We start from the raw sequence: 23,998 nt of genomic DNA on the forward strand, positions 1-23,998 counted from the left end.
TTTAAAATACATACTATTCTGCCATTTTTAATTAACTCTTGTAAAATAAATTGAACTTTAGATACATGACAATCAAAAGTTTGAAGAATCCAATCTAGTTTAATCACATTATGAAAATCCTGAAATCGAATGTCAGTCTTCTTTCATCTCCTTCAAGTGGTTAGCATACAATTGCAGATCAGCATTTGATATATTTTTCCATAATTGAACAGGTATCACAAGTTAACAAAATAGCTAAAATTCTTATGAATTGCCCTGAGATTATCATGAATGCAACAGTATATATAGAAAAATTTCAACTTCTTCTAAATGATACAACTCACAATAAGACCTGCAACATGATTAAAGACTTGATTAATTGCCTAAAGACACCAGAAAACATCTAATATCAAGACACTCCCTGGTTCGAAGAATCTGTGGGGCCTCAAAGATACATAAGCAAGACTATTACTGAGACCCATTGTAGATGCAAGATATTCTCTGACTTGTTATCCAGGTATATAGCGAACCTGCTAAGCCCTCACAGGCTCGTCTCTGTCTCTGGTGCCCTACTTGTTCATGGAGTGGTGTGAGATACAAGTGTTAGATCACTGTGGAATACAATCTAATATGTGGCTCTGATACAGCGGTGATATTTTCATCATTTGGCCCAGCTCTGCTAACCAATTACAAGAATTTGTCAATTGCCTAAACGATATTCACCCTGGGATAAAATTCACTTTTGAATTAGAAACCATTAGATATGCTACAAAGATACACAAACTAACCAAATTTGTATGCATCCAAGCCAACAAACTCAGTTACTGAGTTTAGGAAGCCAGCTCGTACTGAACAATACTTGCATGCAAAATCCCATCTTCTGGTGCAATAAACTGACATTATATGAATACTAAAATATAAAGCACATTAAATCTAAATCTCCAGCAATATAGATAAAAGAAACCCAGAATTTGATTATCTTAGTTCCATTCTACCAAAGAATGGTTATAATAGAACATTGGTCAAAAAAATTGTATGTTGATCCCCTATATCAGGAGTTAGCAAGCTTTTCTAAGAAGGGCCAGGTACTGAATATTTTTTTTATGCTTCGTGCACTAAGAGATAAAATCAAGGGCATAATATATATATATATATATATATATATATATATATATATATATATATATATATATATGATAGAAAACTTACACAGTATTTTTAAACAAAATACATAATATAGTAATGCACAAACAGATGTATGAGAGAAATATGGAATTCATTTTTATGAGACAATGCTTAATTGGGATTCGAAGTTAGTGTTCCCAATTTTCAAATTCAATCATCAGATAAGGCTAAAATGTAATGAGGCTTTCTGACCTACCGAATTTGAATATAAACAAATATGCACCAGTATTAACCGATGTAAACCTATAATACTTGAGAATAAGAAAAGCATTGCACTCACAACACTGTTCATGGGGGATGACAGTGCAACATACGTCCACTGCTGCTGTCACCCGGAAGTGATGCAGAATTTATAGTATTACCAACTGAAAAACTTTCAACATCTCTCTCTCTTTCTATCCAGAGTATTTTAGTAATAAGGTGTGACACCTTTTGACTACTTGTATATGGAAATATGAGTTCTGCATTACTTCAATCTTAGTATCACTTTTTGTCGGTCTGGGTAGTGACCCCTTCCCATAATGCATAGCATTGTGCATGTCTAATGTGCATTTCTTTATGGAATACTAAGGAAATTGATTTGAAGTTATTAGCCTCTATATACAAGTAGCTCAGTTGTGAAGTGACTTCACACAAACTTTGTTTGCCTACACTTGGATAAAGGATGAAACCAAGAATATAATTTCTTGGCATCTTTAATTTATAGTATAACCAAGTGAAAGAACTTTCAGAAATAGATTCAGTGCTGAACTAGATTTGTGATTCTGTTCTTTATGGTTCCAGAGACTTAGAATTTGAATAAAGCAAAAGAATTGCACACGCCACATTAATTGGGAAAAAAAATCATGTTACTGATATATATATATATATATATATATATCACTACCATGGCTGCACTGCAGTATCATAGGATTGCTTTGCTTCAATGTGTACAGCAAAAAGTTTAGAGGTATGCGCGGTTAGTGTTGTGGAGGGGTTCATAAAATGAAACAGTTTGGAAGCTCACTGTATTAAACAGGAATATCATAGACTGTCCCTTGCACTTGTACATGCTTCTTATCAAGAATTATAATGATGTGTAACAGTGTTAGGAATGTACTGAAAACAGTTGGTAAGTTATTAACAAAATTCATTATCAAATTCCTGATGATAGTGAATGTATCCTCAATGGGACTTAGAGGATACTATGGTAGTATTGCATGACCAAGTTTATATGTTACTAGCTTCTCTGCAAACAGCTTTCTCAGAATTAGTATGGTTGTCAGAACTCCAGTATTATCTGATCTTATATTTTAGTGTTCTAAGGCATTTCTGATTGCACCAGTCCATCTAGATGTTGGTGGATAATGACTCTGTACAATTATCTTTATTAAGTACTGTACAATACAGTGAAAAAAAAGTGTTTGCACTTTTTTTGTGAATATGAATTTTTTCATCACAAAATTATAAAATGTGTTTTTTAAATACTTTTTTTTTTTGTTGTCCAATTATAACATTTTTTTTACTTTATTATGTTCAAACTTTTTAAGGATTCCAGTGGTTCCATGGGCCTAACCCCATTTGGCTCCCAATCCTCACCCCAGAGAATTCTGTCTGATATTACTTCAGTTTGTATCGCATCAGGAAGTGACCATATAGCATGTTTGGCAGATACTGGTGTACTGTACACTTGTGGCTGTGCAGAATCTGGCCAGCTGGGAAGGGTAGCAGAATGCTTCAGTTCTCGTGGAGGCCGAAAGGGGATAGGTAAGAGCACTTGTGTTTGATATATATATTTGATATATTAAATCAATAACTATGTATGAATTTATTACTTACATGAGACATTATTTAAGATAGAATTTAAGGGGTACAATTTATAGAAATGCCTTTCTAAATCATACTTATTTTTCTGCCAACAGGGTGTGGATTCAAATCCTGCTCACAAACATCCAAATCCTGTGGGCTTGGATATTTGTGAGTCTTTAGGTCAGATGGAGTTGAATTTTATTGTGTTGTGAGACCACTCTACTTTGGAGTTCCTTGTTTGATCTCTAGAACAGGATTTCCAGGTTAATAAAAAAAATATAAACTTTGGCTCTCCTATAGTACTAATGTATATCTTTGGATGGGAGATGAATTTCATCACTCACTGTGAGATCATAGCTCTGCTTATTTGAGGTCTGAAGTGGCTTGAAAAGTTCCATGAGCAGGGTTTCTGGACTAACTAAACATGAATAAAAAATACAAAACAAATGAAAACTAATAAAGTAGAACAAATATTCCTTAGCTTGTCCACAGTTCATAGATTTTTACAGAAATACCTTATCAATAGAGCATTTTGACTATCATAAATTTGTAACAAATATTATGAACTTGCAGAAATGATGGAAAAGAGAACCAAATGTGGTTCCTGTAGTATGTTAGTATCATGAGTGGGCTGAGGATTTTTTATACTATTTTTTGTTATAATTTTTTATTTATTTTTTACATAGTCTGGAAACCCTGCTCTAGAGACAAAACATGGAAATCTTTTGAGCCACATCAGACCCCCCAATAAGCATGACGATCTCATACTGGGCAATGAAATTCATCTTCCACCTTAAGACAATTACAAACATCCATGCCCACAGAGACTCAACCTGCGATCTGTTGTTGGAGAGTGAATACAATAATCACTCAGCTAACCAGTCCAGCAGATGTCTGGTCATATGCATGCATTGTAGTACAGTGATTTTTTTTTTGCCTTAGTTTCAAACTCATTGATAGTAATTCTTCTCTGGCTGGATGGAATCTATTTAATCCAATTTGGTATTTATGATATATTTTAAAATTATGAACCAAGGACTAATCTTGCCCATGATCTGGAAGAACCCTTATTGGATCTTTTAACTCAGCAGAATTGAATCAGTGCTAACTATAGAACGTTCCTAAATAACAACAAGTGAGATCATGCACATTCTATGCATGTATTGTATGCGCTCTGTTCTTTGTCTAATATAATTAAAATCGGTTGATTATAGTTTGTAACAGTTTTTTACTTTTTAGTGCCTTACATCAGTTATGTACCCTGAAGATGCCAACAGCCTTAGTTGGTGAAACTAGTTGGTATAACATATTTGCTTATTATATGTACTTGATCAATATAGTCCCATTAGAAGTCATTCCAACAGACAGTTATGTTATGTCTACATTTGTTTTTGATAATGAATGGTATCAGTATACAAGAAATCTATTATGAAAGGCACCATTTCTCATTTTCTTGTGGTTATGTACACTGTAATCAGTTTTGTAATTGGGCAGCTAAATAAATATATAGGTATTTTCTTATCTATATATTATGTACAAATTTTAAATCCATTTTAAGTACTGCAGACATTTACTATAACATAAGAACCAGAGAAATAGTTTGTTATAGCACAAGGTGTACTGTAGTGAATTTAGGGAAAAATGACTGTTTCCCCTCATTTTTTCAGGATATAAATACCCAAGTTGCCATTCATTTTGGTAACTATCTCACACTAACCTTTAGTATATTTGTTGGAATCATAATTTCTTCTCCCTCCCTTCCAATAGTTCCAAGAGAACTTCTATTAGTTCATATTTTATGCTTGCATACACTGCAGAGTTTAAAAGATACCATTTTCAATACTTTATAACTGCCAGTCACCAGTGGTGATTGGCAGTTTGAAGTATTTCAAACATTGAATAGATAAGGTTAAACTATCTTTTGTCATCATATAATTATATATATACATATATATATTTATATTGATCCACACACAAGAGGTAGAAGAACCTGTAAACACATGAGTGGGATGCAGGTAAGGATTCAGAAAGAAGTTTATTGCCATTTTTCTTGAAGATATGCAGGTTGTAGTTATTTGGAAATATTCACGTGGAAGGCTGTTCTAGAAGAAAAAGATAGATGAAATAAAAGAGGAAGGAGAGAAGCCATTTTGGTTTAGAGTTGTACTGAAAAGGGATGCTAGGCAGCTTTTCTTGTTTTTACAAGTGGAGCAGTAACCATGGAAGTACTTAGAATAGACACACTGCTGAAACATTGTATTTGTGAGATAGAAGTTGAAACGAGTCTGTAAAATGAGAGTTCTCTGTTTGCTGAATTGCTCTCCCCTGGACAGCATTTAGAATTTTTAAGGTGGAATCTTCAGCTTGCCAAGTCCATTAGATGCAATTCTTACTCATCCATGTTTCCAGCTTATTTGCATCCTAATGGCTCTGTTACATCATCCATGATCTGCCAGTCCCAACTTGCCATCGTCATCATTAAATTCCTGACATATACACCTCAAGAGGTGTACAGAATATGATCGTACTACATTAAAACTTACATCATTACTAACTTCCTGACTACAATTTTCCTCCAAATCAATCTGTTACCTGTCAAGACTCCAATATTATCAGATCTTATATTCTGTTTTCTAAGAACTTTTTACTGTATCAATCTACCTCTGAGTCTTTTTCCTACCAACCTGGCAGAGAACACTTCTAATCCTTGCTAATCCTTCCTCTCCCATTCTTCTTAAGTGACATACCACCTGAGATTAGATCTGATAACACATTCCTGGATGCTAGCAATGTCAAGTTCTTTCCTAATATCTTCGTTTTTAATATGATATTGCCACTGATGTCATCTGGTCATTCCTGTAATCTTTCTCAGGACTCTCATGTCTGTGGTCTCTAGTCTTTGGTCAAGTGTTTTTATTTCTAACCTAGGTCTCAGATCCATAAATTAAAATTGGTTTGAATACTGACTTGTGTACAGCCAATTTAGTGTTTTGACTAATTTCTCTCTTATTCCATATAAATTCATTCATTTGACTTCCTACCATACCAGCTTTGTTGATTCTGTTGTCTATTTCCATATTTAATTTACCATCTTCACTGAACATTGTGCCTATGTATCTGAAATGTATTGCTTGTTCTATAGGTTTTCCATTCACAATGCAGTTTGATATTTTCAGTGCTTCTACCTAGTTTGATTATCTTTGTCTTGTTATTTCTGACCTTCATACCAAATCTCTTACAAGAGTTATTCACCTTAGTCAGAGAATTTTGTAGACTTGTACTGGATTTAAAAAAGTATAACATCATCTTCATAAAGAGCTGAGATTAACATCTCCAATTTTGATATCAGGTTTAATACCACTTTCCTTCATAAAGGGATCCATATAAATAATTAATAATGGATGGGATAATGTACAGCCTTGTCTGACACCAGATTTAACAATTCCATCTTCTTGTACTTCCTTCAATTCTAACTGCTAACTTGTGTACTAGCTGGTATGCTAACTGTACAACTCAAATAAAGACTAAGTATTGTTTAATATAATGCCTCATTGACACCATATAACTGTAGCGTTTTGAATACCTTTTTTCTTGGCATCTTGTCATATGTCTTTTCCAGATCTAAAAAAAAAAACTTAAATGCAGATCTTTGTTAAATTTCCATGATTTCTCAAATGTTTGTCGTAAAGTGAAAATCTGATCCTGACAGCCTGTATTTGGCCTGAATCCAGCTTGTTCTTCCAAGCTTCCCTTCTGCAATTCTTCTCAACTGTTTCTCAAGTATAGTTGCATAAATCTTACCAGGAACACTCAGTAAGAAAAAACCTCTGTAATTCTCACATTGTTTTATTTCCTTTTTTATATATGGGTGCTATTGAGAGCCCTACTCCAACTATCTGGAATTCTTCCTTCTGTTCAGGCTTTCTGGACTATGCAGTGCAGCCACTGTATGACTTTTATACCTCCATACTTGAGCATTTTCGTTGAATATCATCTACTCCAGCTGCCTTTCCACATTTCAGGCTTTTGATGGCTTCAAGTTTGGATATCTATTCCTGATTGCATGCCTGGTCAGTGTTTTTTACCACTGTACTGTCACTAATTGTTTCATGTAGCAATTTTTCAAAGTAATTACTCCATGCATCAAGGATATCTTTGTCTCCTGTTTTCATGTCACCTTTATCATCTTTAATTCCTTTCACAGCACTCTTTCCTCCATTTTTCAACAACTTCCAAAATATTTTGCCACCTTCTTGATATTTATTTTCTATATTCTTACCAAAGTCTTCCCATTACTTTTGTTTAGCTAGTTTTACCTTATTCACAAGGAGCTTTTGATAGCTTTCTTCTTTTCCTTCACTGCCTCTTTAACTTCTTGTGTCCACCACAGAGTTATGATCTTGCAGACAACCTCAACACATGGCTGAATCAATCAATGTTTTCTTTAGGATTTGCCACTGAATCTCCAAGATATGGTTCCTGTTCTCAAACTCTTTCATTTTTTCTTCAATCATGTTTGTATATTTTAGTCTGCAGTTCACATCTGAGAGCAGTGCTCAACTTTTATTCGCTTTAAAACTCTCTTACATGTTCTTCTTTTCAATATGAAATTCAATTTTTCCTGCTCAAGACTAAATGGTGATTACTTCCAATTTTAAATCCTCTCTACACTGTAGCATCCTGCACCAGTGAGAAGATATCACTATCAACAATAACATAGTCAATGAGACTTTTCTTATTCCTTGCATCTTTTCTCCATGTGAATTTGTGCACAATTTTATGTTGGAACATTGTATTAATAAGAATCAGTTCATGTCCTGAGCAGAAATCCAACAGGTATTTGCATTATTATTAGCATTGCTCTTTTCTCCAAATTTTCCCAAAATATTTTTGTATGTCTCACAATCATTTCCTACTCTTCTATTTAGATCCCCAACAAGGAGCAACTTTTCCTTTTTCATTGTGTCAGTTGCATTCTCTAAAGCCTCAAAAATTCCCCCCCCTTTTACCTTAGTAGAACCTTCTGTAGGACCATAGCCACAAATAAGTCTCATTGTCCAGTTACCCATTCTGATATTTGCTCACATCACTCTACTTGATATTGCCAGCCATCTAAGAAGAATCGCCTCATATTTAATGTTGAATACTATACCAATGTACCACTTATTGGCTTATGCTTGGACACACCAGACTTTTATAGTTTTCTATATTCGGCATGAAACTCTTAGATTTCCTATCTATGAGTTTCTTATTCGGCTAAGAAATTATGTTGGATTCAATATCCACTTAATTTGAATAAAATATAGCTTTGCCTTTTTTTTCCCCTGATTGTTATTGTCTGAATATGACATTTAGTATTTATTGCTTAGAAAGATCTCACCAGTTTTGTCTTTTTTGTTTCAGTCATCATTATTATGTCAATCTGATGCTTATTCAATGCTTCTGCTAGTTTAATTTCTTTGACAGTACCAATCTTGAACTCTGGTGATGTTTAATTGTGATGTGTGTTTCTGGATTTGTTCCAACAGGTGACTTTTTGCTGTTCGCTCCATTTTCCTGGTGAAAACAACGGAGGGCCCTTGTTTAACTGGACGATGCTTCCTGCCAGCATGAAATTCTGTCATGTTGTACCATCAATTTACATTGTGATTTAACCCAACAAGAACACAATTTGGTTGGCTAAATCCCAAATTGCCAGCCCATTCACGTTCGTTCAGTATCCAGGTAGATACCTAATAGGGTGCACCATGAGAAGGTGTAGGATTAGACATTAGGGCAGAAGCTCTGGTCGGTTCTCTGCATTCCTTTAAAGACTATGTGGAGTTCTCCTCTCAGTTATACAGCTTTGACTCTTTAACACCCCTTCCCAACTTGCCATAAAGATGTAATTGCAATTGTAATTCTTATCTTCTCTGAGGTAGATGTCAACAAATCTTCCTATCTACAGTAGCTAATTCAAAGTTTAGTGCATTTCATATACTCCTGGATGCAATCAAAGATGGAGTTTGTAGGTGAACAGGTAAGGTTCCTAATTTGACATGTGGTTTGAGGGAAAGTAAAGTAATGGTATCTGCTATTTGTAGACACCATTCCATAAAAATATCTGAAGAGTTGTATAAGTGGTGATCTCCTGGAATCATTCTTTGCCTCTAGTCCCATCATTGTTACTTCTGGAAACTCAGGGTTTTTATCTCACAAAACAGGCACAATAGCATACCCAATTTATAGTTCACTTGACATAATACATAGTCTTAGTTGCTTTAGCCATAATTCCAAATAACAACTACAGCCTGCATTGATGATCAATGCAGAATACGCTGACTTTATTGTGAACCTCGTGTCTTAACTATTTTATCATCAGAAAGACATTGGAAGAATCCTGAATAGGATTCTTCCAATGTCTTTCTGATGATAAAATCCGGGACTCCAAGATGAGACCAGAGAGTATTTTCCCATTTGTGCCTAAAACTTTTGCTTGGACTGCCTATCTTATATCAATCTTTGCAAACATTCAGATTAGTGTGAGTGATGATGATCCCATATGAGTGTGACGTCTACCATACAGCATGGAACAAGTCTATATTCAATCCATCCCAAAAGGAGGGGATAAAAGCCAGTCAACAAACTATTGTTCCATTGTACTTGTTTTAGTTCTGTTGAAAATAATGAAGTCATCAGTAGTCAACTGAAAGCTGTTCACCAGTTAATTGGTGATTACTAATCTGATTCTTAACATTGCTCATCTAAGGATCCAAACTGAGGAAAGATTGTGCAAAACCTGTGTGGGTTCTAGACATTTCCACAATATTGAACTGGGCCTTGTATAAAAGTCTACTTACCAAATTACTATTTTTTTTTTTTTGCAGTAGAATTTTGCCAGTCCCCTTTCTCAGCATTCACTCTATTAGGGAAGCCATTTACCCTGTTAGGGTGAATGGATTCCTTTCTTCAGATTTCTCCTTGAGTGCTAGAATTCTGCATTTCAATCCATGCACTTTCTCCTATTTATAAATGACCTTCTATCACTAACCTCAAATCCAGTTTTGTTATTGGTAGTACTCTCCATTCCTCTTTTTTAATTTGACAAGCCTCACAGTACTCGTATATCCAAAGCTATATGATCTTCCATAATCAATGCCTCAAACACTGATATCCTTCTCACATTTCAGTGAGAGGTCAGCCATGTTGACTCAATTCTGCATAAACACAATCATGTCTTATTTCATGCAAGAAAGGCCACACTTCTTCTCTTGCTTTTGATAATACCTACATCTCTATACGGTATCAGATATTCCTTCCTTGGACTGACTTTAAGGTCTAGTTTCTCTCTAACCACATTATATCCATAACTTCCTCTACCTTATCCTTTTCCACTCAAGACAACTTCTCGTGGTGCACCCTGTTGGGTATCTACTTGGATACTGAACGAACAAGGATGGGCTGGCAATTTGGGATTTAGCCGGCCAAATTGTATTCTTATTGGTTAAACCAAAATAAAAAATGATGGTACTACATGACAAAATTTCATGCCTGCTGGGGCGTTGCCTGGTTAAACAAGGCCCCCATTGTTTTCGCCAGGAAACCAGGGCGAATAGCGAAAAGTCAGCTACTGGAACAAATCTGAAAACAAACCCCAACTCAACATCACCAGAGTTAAAGATCGGTACTATCAACGTAAGAAGCCTGAATGGCAAAGAAATGGAGCTAGCTGAGGAATTAGATAAGTACCAGATCGACATAATAGGGGTGACTGAAACAAAAAAGACCAAAACTGGTGAGATCTTTCTGAGCAATAAATACAAAATGTTATATTCAGGCAATGACAATCAAGGAAAAGAAAGAGTAGCCATAGTATTCAACACAAAATACGAGGCTAATCTTGAATGGCAGGCAGTCTCAAGTAGAGTAATGTGGGCAAATATGAGAATGGGGAACTGGACAATGAGACTTATTTACTTATTTGTGCCTATGGTCCCACAGAAGGTTCTACTAAGGTAGAAGTGGAGGAATTTTTTGAGGCTTTAGAAAAAGCAACTGACACAATGAAAAAGGAAAAGTTGATCCTTGTTGGGGATCTAAATAGCAGAGTAGGAAATGATTGTGAGACATACAAAAATATTTTGGGAAAATTTGGAGAAAAGAGCAAAGCTAATAATAATGGCAAATATCTGTTGGATTTCTGCTCAAGACATGGACTGGTTATTACTAACACCATGTTCCAACATAAAAATGTGCACAAATTCACATGGAGAGAAGAGGCTAGGAATAAGAAAAGTCTCATTGACTATGTTATTGTTGATACTGATGTTTTCTCCCTGGTGCAGGACACCAGAGTGTACAGAGGATTTGAAATTGGAAGTGATCACTATTTAGTCTTGGGCAGGATAAAATTGAATTTCATATTGAAAAGAATAACATGTAAGAAAGTTTTAAAGTGAATAAAAGTTGAGCAGCTCTCAGGTGTTAACTGTAGACTAAAATACAGAATGATTATTGAAAAGAAAATGAAAGAGTTTGAGAACAGGAATCAAATCTTTGGAGATTCAGTGGCAAACTCTGAAGAAAATATTGATTGATTCTGCCAGAGAGGCATGTGGTGAGGTTGTGTGCAAGGATAAAAAAATTAGAACTCCCTGGTGGACACAGGAAGTTAAAGAGGCAGTGAAGGAAAAGAAGAAAGCATATCAAAAGTTCCTGTCAAATAAGTCAGCTTGTGCTCTTAGAGAATATAGAGACAAATGCAAGAATGCTAAACAAAAGTCATGGGAGGACTTTGGCAAGAATATAGAAAATAAATATCAAGAAGATGGTAAAATATTCTGGAGGTTGTTGAAGAAGCTTAGGAATGGAGGAAAGAGTGCTGTAAAAAGAGTTAGAGATGATAAAGGTGACATGAAAATGGGAGAAAAAGATATCCTTGAAGTATGGAGTAATTACTTTGAAAAACTGCTAAATGAAACAAGCAGTGATGACAGCACAGTGGTAAAAAACACTGACCAGGCATGCAGTCAGGAATACATATCCATACTTGAAGTAGAAAAAGCCATCAAAGGCTTGAAATGTGGAAAGGCAGCATCAGTAGATGATATTCGACCAGAAATGCTGAAGTATGGTGGTATAAGCGTCTTACAGTGGCTGCACTGCATAGTTCAGAAAACCTGGACAGAGGCACGAATTCCCAATGATTGGAGTAGAGCTCTGATAGTACCCATATATAAAAAGGGAAATAAATCTGAATGTGAGAATTACAGAGGTATTTCTCTACTGAGTGTTCCTGGCAAGATCTATGCAAGTATACTTGAGAAACGGTTGAGAAGAATTGTGGAAGAAAAGCTTGGTGAAGAACAAGCTGGATTCAGGCCAAATAGATGCTGTCAGGATCAGATCTTCACTTTATGACAAATAGTCGAGAAAGCATGGGAATATAACAAAGATCTGTATTTAAGTTTTGCCGATTTGGTAAAGGCATATGACAAGGTGCCATGAGAGAAGCTATTCAATACGCTGCAGTTATATGGTGTCAATGGGGCATTATATCAAGCAATACTTAGTCTTTATTTGAGTTGTAAGTCAGCAGTTAGAATTGAAGGAAGTACAGAAAGATGGTTTAATGTTAAATCTGGTGTGAGACAAGGATGTACATTATCCCCTCTGTTATTCATTATCTATATGGATCACATTATGAAGGAAAGCGGTATTAAACCTGATATCAAAATTGGAGTGTTAATGTCAGCTCTTTGCTTTATGCGGATGATGTTATACTTCTAAATAAATCCACTACAAGTCTGCAAGATTCTCTGAGTAAATTGAATAGCTGTTGTAATAGATATGGTATGAACGTCAGCAATAGAAAGACAAAGACAATGAAAATAGGCAGAATCATTGAAAATGTCAACCGTGTTGTGAATGGAGAACCTGTGGAACAAGTGACAACATTTCAGCTACTTAGGCACGATTTTTACTGAAGATGGTAAATTAAATATAGAAATAGACAACAGAATCAGCAAAGCTGGTATGGTGGGAAGTCAATTGAATAAATTCATATGGAATAAGAGAGAAATTAGTCGGAACACTAAATTAGCTATATACAAGACAGTGTTCAAACCAGTATTAACTTATGGATCTGTGAGCTGGGTCTGAAGTAAAACACTTGACCAAAGACTAGAGACTACAGATATGAGAGTCCTGAGAAAGATTATAGGCATTAACAGATGGCATCAATGGCAATATGATATTTAAAATGAGGATATTAGGAAAGAACTTGACATTGTCAGCATCCAGGAATGCGTTAACAGAGCTAATCTCAGGTGGTACGGTCACTTAAACAGAATGGGCGAGGAAAGATTAGCAAAGCAAGTGTTCTCTGCCAGGTTGGCAGCAAAACGACCCAGAGGAAGACCAAGATATAGGTGGATTGATATAGTACAAAGTGCCTTAGACGACAGAAATATAAAATCTGATAATGTTGGAATCTTGACAAGTAACAGACTGATTTGGAGGAAAATTGTAGATAGGAAGTTAGTAATGATGTAATTTTTTTCATGTAGTACTATCATATCCTATACACCCCTTGAGGGTACATGACAGGAATTTGATGATGATGATGAAAACTTCTCAGCTATATAACTCTTCAGGTATTTTATTGACACTGTTCTACAACTGGCAGACTCCATTTCTTTACTTTCCTCTTTTCCCTCAAACTGTACATCAAATGTAAGCCCTATCTGTTTACCTAAGGATAAGCTCCATCCTTAATTGTATCCAGGAGAGTGTGAAATGCTTTATACTGTGAATTAGCAGGATGTTCTGTTGACATTCACCTCAGAGAACTTAAGAATTCCATTTGCTACCACCTTTATGGGAAGTTTGGATTGGTGGACCATTCTTTATATACTCTTTCACACTAGATTTCTGGAAGAAAACCAGTGTTAATCAAAAGTTATTACAAACAGAGAGACTTTTTGAAATCAGCAACAATGGATCCTCCAAAAAAAAAAAAAAAAAAAAAAAATGTCTATTTCAATTATAAGTATTACTTTGTAAGGAATGAATATTCTTTTTTAGACCAGTTATATTTGAACACCAACCCATTTAAACTAATTTACTCTGTAGAATGTTTAGTAGAAGAAATTGATTTGTGCTCTGCAGAAGTTTTCATTTTAGTTTAAATCTGCAATATTTTATATGAATTTTAGATTAAAGCTTTAACACATGTTTATATTATTCAAGTTTTTCTTGTTTCTGATGTATTTTTATGGTGTAGAAATGCACAAGAAACATGTACTGTATCAAAAAAGTTTTTTAATGTACTGTATTAAAGTATTCTACTTTAATATTCAATTCTTTTGTACTGTATTAAAGGTTTTTTAAACATTACAGTGTTTGGTTCATTACATTCCTGAAACATGAATGTGAATTACGTTGAATGTCTTGTGCTTGATAGCCAGTTACGGTCATTTAAAGCATTTTAAGTGAAGTAAGTGCAACTAAGTGTTTTGAATATGATAATGACTCTCATTAATGTTGCATTCTTACAAGATTTATTCTTTTAAGAATTAATACCTGAACTTTATAGCGACTAGATGCTTAACACTTTCTTTTCCAATAACTAACTGTACCTCACAACACTACTTCACTCTGTCACTTGAACATTGAACATCCTCACATGAAGTTTACTGTAGCGTTGAGACAAAACAATACATTACTGTTCTTGAATTGCTTAATGACATTGCTTTCTTCAGGCACTTGGACTTTTTAGTCTACAGGAAAACCTACTCAAACAGAATTATACCTGAATGCTGATTTACACACCACCACTCCTGTAAACTAGGTATTATTAACATTTACGACATAAAACTAGGATCATTAGCACCACAACAAAAGCTCTGGACTATGAACACTAGTCCTTCTATACTATCTAAAACTGGTTACAAACTAAAGCAGACTTTGTTAGCTGAGTGGATAACACTTCCACTCTTCAGTTAGTAGGTTATAGGTTCTACTCCCACTGTAGGCATAGATATTTGTGAATGTTTTAGATGAATGTCGTCACCTAGTATAAGATCGACATCCTTTTAATATATTGGAGGCCATGGCATGAAACATTCCATGTTTGGTCTCGAGATAAAATACAGAGGAACCATAACCATTTAATACTCCATAGGCACAGCAGAGAAGAATCAGCAAAACTTAAATAGATCATAAACACAATCTAAAACTGTTAATTTACTCTGCTCCTTCATGGGTAGAGGGAACAGGATGGACGATTTAAATATTTCGATATTTTTAAATTTCTCATCCTTTCACTATACTAAACACCCGAAATGTCTATAATATTTCTTTCACAAGCAGGGAACTACTTTACTCTAAGAAATCTGGAATCCCAGTCTCTCCTATGCTTTAAGTTCAATTCCATTGATTTTTAGACTTCTGGTTTGGGGATAACTGTTTCACTGTGTGTAAGTTAGTACTTAACATGGACACAGTGGCTGGAAAAAAATATTGAAGTACCATCCTTAAACCAACTCATTATTAACAAAATTATAATTGTAAACTTTTAAGAATTTAAATTGTTTCCTACACACTACCATTAGCCAAAATAGTACAGATCCTCATATTCTTGACATCACAACACTACTTCACCATGATATTTAGGAACATATTAATACTGAAGGAAATTAGGATTTATAGTGCATAGTTAAAGGAAAACTGCAGCAGAAAAGAACAACAAAACCAGCAAGATAGGATTTGTTAAGCATTGTTAAGAGCAAGGTAGTACTTGCCAAGCATTGTTAAATTTAATTTTTAATTTTTTAATTTTTTTTATGTTACTCCCACCCACGAAAGGTTATTTGCAAACTTGTAGTACATTTTGTACCATGGGTGGGCTATGGATTTTTTTTTTTTCTTTTCTATTTTTATCTGTCTTTTTTGTGAATTTCTATTTTACATAGTCCGGAAACCCTGCTTTAGAGATCAAACATGTAACTTTTTTCAAATCCCTTCAAACCTCCAATAAGTGGGGCAGTGGTCTCGCACAAGGCGATGAAATTCATCTCCAACCTAAAACATGACCAGCATGGTAAGGATTTAGTTTTTTGGTAAAATTTTTTTAGAACAACGGATTTCAACATTATTGTGTCTTTTTTTCTTTATTTATATATATATATCTAGCACTTTACTGATGTATCATATGTATCAGTTTACTCAGTGACCAAAATATTAAGAAATAGCCTTATTTTAAATGGAATACAGCATTAACATGTGGATAACATCACATGCAAGGGCCACACACATGTGTGCGTGAGAGAGAGAGACAAAATAATACATTACCGTTCTTAAATTGCTTAATGGCATTGCTTTCTTCAGCACTACACACACACACACACACACACACACACACACACACACACACACACACACACACACACACACACACACACACACACACACACACACACAGCTGACCCTGGATCAATGAGATGGGTTAGGGGCAACGACCGCCACGCAGTCGAAAATCAACATATAACTTTTGACTTCCCAAAAACTTACCTGCTAACATAAACAGTCGATTAACACATATTTTGTATGTTATATGTGTTAGATACTGTATTCTTACAATAAATTAAGCTAGAGAAAAGAAAATCATAAGGATCCATTCTGCTCAATGGTAACATTATTATAGAATGTGAGCAAGTTGCTAAAATATGACCTTCCCTTAGTAAACCATGCTGTTCATTGCAAACTAGAGATTCTCTGTCAATCCATTTCTGAATGTGAGCCCTAACCAATTTTTCCAAAATCTTCACCACCACTCCTGAGATACTAATTGGTCGATAGTTGGATACATTGGTCTTTGCACCACCCTTGTGCAATAGAATTATCATACATTCCTGTGGAATCATCCCTGTTCTAAGACTCATATTAAACAGCCTGGTCAAGGGAATAACCAGTTTAGCTCAACACTCTTTTAGCACATGTGCAGTCCCTATTGCTGCTGAATTCTTATTCAATTTGTGCAACAGCTCTAATACCTTGTCCTCATACACCTGCTTTTCTTCATCCAGTGAAGAGGTGGTAGTGTGCTCAATGTTGCATATACCAAGTTGATAGCTTTTAAGAAAATGGACACTCATTAGCTGAACAACCTTTTCTGCATCAGTAATCCTCACACCATCTGGATTTAGAAGAGCTATTCATTCTTTCTTTTACTTGCAGCATGTCGATAGAATTCTTGTGGGTTGCCTTTAGCATGCCAGTTTCTTTTCATACTCAGACTTTGCTTTCCATACAACAGTTGTGACTATTCTAGCCAGCTGCTTATAACATTCATAATGGACGTCATCCTTAGGCACATGGTATTCCTTCCACATCGTCCTTTTCTTACAAATCTCTTGCTTAATAAGATTGCACATTCATTTGACTCCTACCGTATTTATTCTTCAAACTCTTGGAACACATTCTGATATCGCATCTATTAAGTATTGTTTAAATGTTTCCCATGTACTGTTGATATTCTTTCTATCCAGCATCCAGTCCCATTCCGCTGTACTCAGTATACTTTTCAGTTGGTCATAATTTCATGATTTGTGGTTCAGCATGTAACCTTTTCTGAGTGGAACATTCATAAACTTAGTCACTTCCCAAGTGAGTACTGCATGATCACTGTCACCAACTGGAGGTAGAATAGTTGCATCTTTAACTGAAAAACCCTCTGACATGATAATCAAATCTAACACTCTTTGACCTTGATTTCCTTCTGTCACATGCTGTTCGAGGAAGTTATCCCGCAACAACTCATGAAATGCATTTTCATCAATCACCAATGAGTATTTAGATAATTAAAGTCTCCCATTATGATTACTCTTTTTGCGCTCATCTTTCTAATTGGTGATGCATTTCTTCACCACTAGCAACCGATCCACCAGGTCTGTAACAACACCCGAGTATGTAATTGATCATGTTCGATTCCATGTCACACCAGGTGGCTTCAAACTCACTGCCACACGAAATATTGTTACTAGTAGTAGCACTGTAATCATAGGTCTCAACTCTAACTGGATTCAAGTCATCCATTAGCAGCATACTCCCTCCTCTCCTGTCCTCACATCTGAGCAGCTTTCAGATGTGAACTGTAGACTTAAACACACAAACATTATTTAAGAAAAAAGGCAAGAGTTTGAGAACAGAAATCAAACCTTGTAGATTCAGTGGCAAATCCTGAAGAAAACATTGATTGATTCAGTCATGTGGTGAAGTTGTCTGTAAGAATAGAAAATCAGAACTCCATGGTGGACACAGGAAGTTCAAGGAAAAGAGGAAAGCATATCGACAGTTCATGACAAATAAGTCAGCTTGTGATCTTAGAGAATATAGAGGACAAATATCTGTATTCTCTAAGACACAGTGTAAAAACATTCTCTTAAACACAGTGTGTTTAAGAAGGTGGCAAGATATTTTGGAGGTTGTTGAAAAAGCTCAGAAATGAAGGAAAGAGTGCTGTCAAAGGAATTAGAGGTGATAAAGGTGATATGAAAACTGGAGAAAAAGATATCCTTATGTATGGAGTCATTACTTCAAAAAATTGCTAAATGAAACAATGACTGCACGGTAGTAAAAAAACACTAAACAGGCATGCAATTAGAAATACATATCTATACTTGAAGTAGAAAAAGCCATCAAAAGCCTGAAATGTGGAAAGTCAGCAGAAGTAGATGATAAAATTGACCAGAAATGCTCAAGTATGGAGGTATAAACATCTTGCAGTGGCTGAACTGCATAGTTCAGAAGGCCTTCACAGAGGGACAAATTCCAGATGATTGGATTAGAGCTCTCATAGTACTCATGTACAAAAAGGGAAATAAAACTGAATGTGAGAATTACAGAGGTATTTCCCTACTGAGTTTTCCTGGTAAGATTTATGCAAGCATACTTGAGAAATGGTTGAGAAGGATTGCAGAAGGGAAGTTTGGTGTAGAACTAGCTGGATTCAGGCCAAATAGAGGCTGACAGGATCACATTTTCACTTTACCACAAATAGTTGAGAAATCATGGGAATATAACAAACATCTGTATTTAAGTTTTGTAGTTCTGGAAAAGGCATATGACAAGGTGCCAAGAGAAAAGCTATTCAAAACACCTCAGTTGTATGGTGTCGATGGAGCATTATATCAAGCAATACTTAGTCTTTATTTGAGTTGTAAGTCAGCAGTTTTAACCCTCCAACTGGCCAGGATACGTCCAGCTAAATCGGGATAAGTTTTAATACACCTGTTGAAAGAACATGGATAAGAAGTGCAATTTGGTTGTTCTCTCCTTTAGAAGGTGAGATAATCCTTTGCACTGTAGAGAACACTTAAACAGATTATCACACGAAGCTGAGACTCAGTTCTCTTTAACAAGAAACGCAGTTCCTTGTTTCGTGTCTGGCAACTTGACTGTTAGTTATATTAGAAAGACTAAAAATGTAGAAATTATTTTATTTTCTCTTTTTATTGTGCAGTTTATAATTCCAGGACAAAATATAAATTCTTACATACTCTTCACTTAAATATTGCATTACCTTGGAGAACCGATGTTTAATGTTTTTGTGCTAATTTTGTCATATCATATCACTAAGTTTTTTCAAAATATAGTAATCTACTGTTCTTTGCACTTTCGCCTTTTGGTTTCCCTGTATAATCGGTCTTTATAAAATGAAATAAACAATTATTTAAATTGATATGTACAGTATATATTTTCTACTAGTTTATATATTTTTCTCCAATTTTAAAGTAAGCGATATCTTTGTGTATGTTCTATCATACAAAATATATATATGTGCATGCATCAAATGTGAAATTTCATATTTTCACAATAGAATTGAACTTTATTTCGACTTTGATAGTTTTACACCCCCCCCCCCCCCCCCTCCCGCTGCAACACTACCACACACCCAAAAACTCTTATGAAACATAGGTACAGTTTTTATTTAATTCGTGATTTTTCCATAATAATTGTTCCGCATAACGTTTAATTTTTCGTCACAGAAACTAAGTTTTGATTATTATAAATTAGCAAATTATAAATAAGAAAATATACATATTATTTCCTCATTATTATAAATCAGGAAGTTATGTGACATTGGGTAATAGGGGAAATTAATATTTAAAACCACTCATCCTACAAATGCAATATCAGAATAATATGTTTCGAATGTCTGCTAATCAATCATAAAGATGGAAAAACAATACAAGGACTTTCTGCCTGTAAAATATTCAGTTATTGCACTAGGTACTTTAGTATGCTGCCTGCTGGGCATGTTCTTTTGATCTGATTCCCAGTGGGGGAGGGGGTTAGTAATCTCCGTTAGTCTACAACTTGTTACTGGGCAGAAAGGAATATTAGAAAGCATACCCAATATACAATTCATTTGTGAGATAGCAAGCAAGAGCAGCAATAGCAGTAATTTTTTCAAGATAATTGTATGAAATAATCTAGAATTTTTCGATAATAAAAGTGAAACTGATCACTATAAATAAAGAAATCATTTTTGGCATAAATACTGTATCAGCCTGTAAAAGAAATGTCAGTTTTTCTGTGTTAGGATATCTGAACAACTGAAAACGAAACAAGACATTCTTGCTTGAGGCAATTTAGTGCGACTTCTCGGAAACTTTCTGTCTTGTGTTTCTCAAAAGAGTAATCTAAGACTTCTAGCTTTTCCTCCAGGTAAGAGGATTATTGTCCAGCATTTCTAAGACGTATTTCGGAAATAGCCACCAGCAGCAGAAGTAGTAATATTTAGATTTTTTTTTAAAAAAAAAAGAAACAAAAATAACACAACTGAACTTTCTTTGTGTGGTATACAGTTTTACATATTGAAAATATAGCAAGTATTTCTAAATCTTAGAATAATTTCAGCAGATCGTTGAACAGTTGATTTCAGATGCAAAGAAAGAGTACAGAATTAGAAGCTTCGAATATACAACAATATTATTGCTTTATTTCTTTTGTCAAAACGGTAAACTGAAATAAAAGATTTTGAAAGATCTCTGAAAGCTTTCAAAGCTGTGGAAATATAAAGTAGTTATGCAACTCAGTTCCAGGACGGGGGGGGGAGTTGCAGTAAAAAATCCTAAAATTGAGCATAAATTTTGAATCATTCCATACAGGATATCCTTCCTATTATATTTTCAACATGTCGACAGTGATTAAGCACTGGATATTATAGTAATGTGCACATCCTAAAAAAAAAAATCTGTTGCAATTTTAAGCAAAAGAAGAAGCAAAGAGTCTCTTGATAAAATACCATTAGGTATGAATTTTTGATACTAAAAAGACACAATATCAGACACTGAGTAATGCAGTTTATAATCATTTGTTGTTCATTAAAAAAAGAAGAAAATAATTCATTCCTAAAATTGAAATGTGACAATCCATATAAAGGTATTTTTCAAAGAAAGAAAGCAAAATGTCATATTATTTCACTAAATGTTATTTAAAAATATAAATAGCTGACAAAATATTTAATATGTAAACAAACATTTGAAAATTCATGAAAAAAAATCTTTATTGCAGTAAAGTGAAGGAAATTTACTATTACTAAAATATATTCATTGCAAAGGCTGATCTGTGGTCATTTCAGGATTGATTATTTATTTTGGCAGATGTGAAACTTCTATTTTTGGAAAGAGACACAATAAATAAATTGTGCAGCAAAAAATAAATAAAAAAAAAAAAAAAAAAAAAAAAACATGATCAAATATCCTAGTACAATGAAGAAAATTCCAAGTAACACAGTACATGTAAAGACAAGTGACTCAGAAGTTGCTTGACCACAGTTAATCCACCAGTGGCTCTAAAATCACCATTAAGGGATTAACAGCAGAAGAGAGTATATACTTGATAAAACATAGAATGCCAATCCATGAAAGTTTTGATCCATGAAAAATTCTGTGGTGGTCTTGCTATTTCATCCACCTTGGCCAGTAGGAGGGTTAAAAGAAGTACAGGAAGATGATTTAATGTTAATTCTGGTATCAGACAAGGATGCACATTATCCCCCTCTGTTATTCATTATCAATATGGATCACATTATGAAGGAAAGTGGTGTTAAATCTAATATCAAAATTGGAAAAGTTAATCTCAGCTCTTTACTTTATCCAGATGATGTTATACTTCTAAATAAATCCTGTACAAATCTGCAAGATTTCCTGACTAAATTGAATAACTGTTGTAATAGATATGGTATAAAGGTCGACAATGAAAATAGGCAGATACATTGAAAATATCAACTGTATTGTGAATGGAGAACCTATAGAACAAGTAAAACATTTCAGCTACTTAGGCACGATTTTTAGTGAGGATAGTAAATTAAATATGGAAATAGACATCAGAATCAACAAAGCTGATATGTTAGGAAGTTCAACTGAATAAATTTATATGGAATAAGAGAGAAATTAGAGACAAAATACTAAATTAGCTGTATACAAGACAGTGTTCAAACCAATTTTAACTTATGGATCTGAGAGCTGGGCCAGATAAAACACTTGATGAAAGACTAGAGACTGCAGATATGAGAGTTCTGAGAAAGAATAGGGGCATGACCTGATGGTATCAATGGCAATATCATATTTTGGCAGGTTTTTGCCTGTCACTTGGTGGAACCACTGCTGAATTTCCTCTCCTGGAGTGATTCAAGTTTGGAGTAATGAGTTTAATAGTGATCCTTTAGGGTCACTCAGTGAGATTTAGAATGATCTTGTAGATCATTAGGATTTTTGGAGAGGTATCCCCACACTCATTACAGTCATATATACGTCCCAGCCCTATGCCAGTCCTGAGCCCAGATAAAATTTCCGACCCTACAAAGTCACCTAGGGTCGGAAACGACTGAAGGGATAAATCATCATCATCCACCACACTTAAACATACCTCAATAAAGGTTAAAACCTATCTGGGTAGTGGCTCTTCTCATAATGCATCGCCTTATACACATCCAGAATTATGTGCTTTGCATTATGGGATACTAAAGCAATTGTATGCCTCTACATACAAGTAGTCTAGTCATGAAGATAATTCACATGCAAACTCTGTTTGCTTATACTTGGATAAAGGATTAAACCAGAATATAATTTCTTATCTTTAATTTAATGTATGACCAAGTGAAAAAAAATTTCAACAGTCTAAAGTTATTACGTGAATGCTAGGAATCAAGAAAATCACATTACACGAGTGTGCTTTCTAGTGCTAGAAATTATAGGTAACATATGGTCGTTGTGTTGAATACAGTCTTGAAATAACAGCCTCCAAAATTTTGTATAAATTAATGTCGCCATACTTGTGGTTAGGGGAGAAATCTCTTAATTGCTGATGCTGATTCCAAAATTAGTCATTCAGATTTCTCATGGCTTTTGTTTAGTACCATTTCCTGACTTTCCGTAATGGCATAATGTATTTGTTATGTTATTTCAGGTAGAATAACATTTTGTGTCTGTCTGTAGGCCACATTTTAAGCATAAGGTAACTTGTACACTTGATGTGTCAAAGAATGGAGTTCATCCTTTGGATAGATAAATAAAGTTGCTTAATAGTTTGATATGCATAATATTATGTAATACTTTATCAGTTATCTTTTCAGATGTACCCCACATAAAGAATGCAAATACTTTTGCTATGATTGTGAATGTCATAAGAGAGAGAAAAGCATGCAATATTTTACTATTTTAAAGGGGTTGTATCTGTTGACAAAAAAAAATATGGCATAGCTAATTGAGCCAGTCATAAGAGCTGTGACTGGCTTAATTATCTATACCAGTCATAAGAACTGTGTCATTGGAACATTGGCCCATGGCGAGTGTACAATATACAGTCTCTTCCTGACAGTATCAGTAAGCATTCCTGCTGTAAAAGGATATCTTTTAAGTTGGAGGAAATCCAACTTCATAAAAGCCACTAGCAGAAAACTTGTCTCTTGTGCTAGAAATGGTAGCTGGTTCCTCTCAAAAGTCATTGGATGCAACTTCTGTTCACCTGCACTCTCCCACCTCTCTACTATCCAGATGGA

At 34.7% G+C, this 23,998-nt stretch overlaps 1 protein-coding gene across 5 annotated transcripts in view; it reads left to right on the forward strand.

Moving 5' to 3' along the window:
• Positions 1-23,998, forward strand: part of LOC150095263 (regulator of chromosome condensation-like) — a 165,630-nt gene that overhangs the window by 93,235 nt on the left and 48,397 nt on the right. For all 5 annotated transcript variants that reach the window (XR_016550030.1, XM_090409791.1, XM_090409789.1 and 2 more), the window contains exon 6: positions 2,694-2,910. Coding sequence is in view for 4 of the 5 variants with exons in the window: in XM_090409791.1 (XP_090265917.1) it covers positions 2,694-2,910 (217 nt within the window). In the remaining variant the exon portion in view is untranslated. The remainder of the gene's footprint in view (positions 1-2,693; positions 2,911-23,998) is intronic.

This window comes from Typopeltis vanoorti, chromosome 20 (assembly GCF_054136105.1).
Source record: "Typopeltis vanoorti isolate ZY-2024b chromosome 20, IOZ_Tvanoo_1.0, whole genome shotgun sequence".
NCBI classification, from domain to species: domain Eukaryota; kingdom Metazoa; phylum Arthropoda; class Arachnida; order Uropygi; family Thelyphonidae; genus Typopeltis; species Typopeltis vanoorti.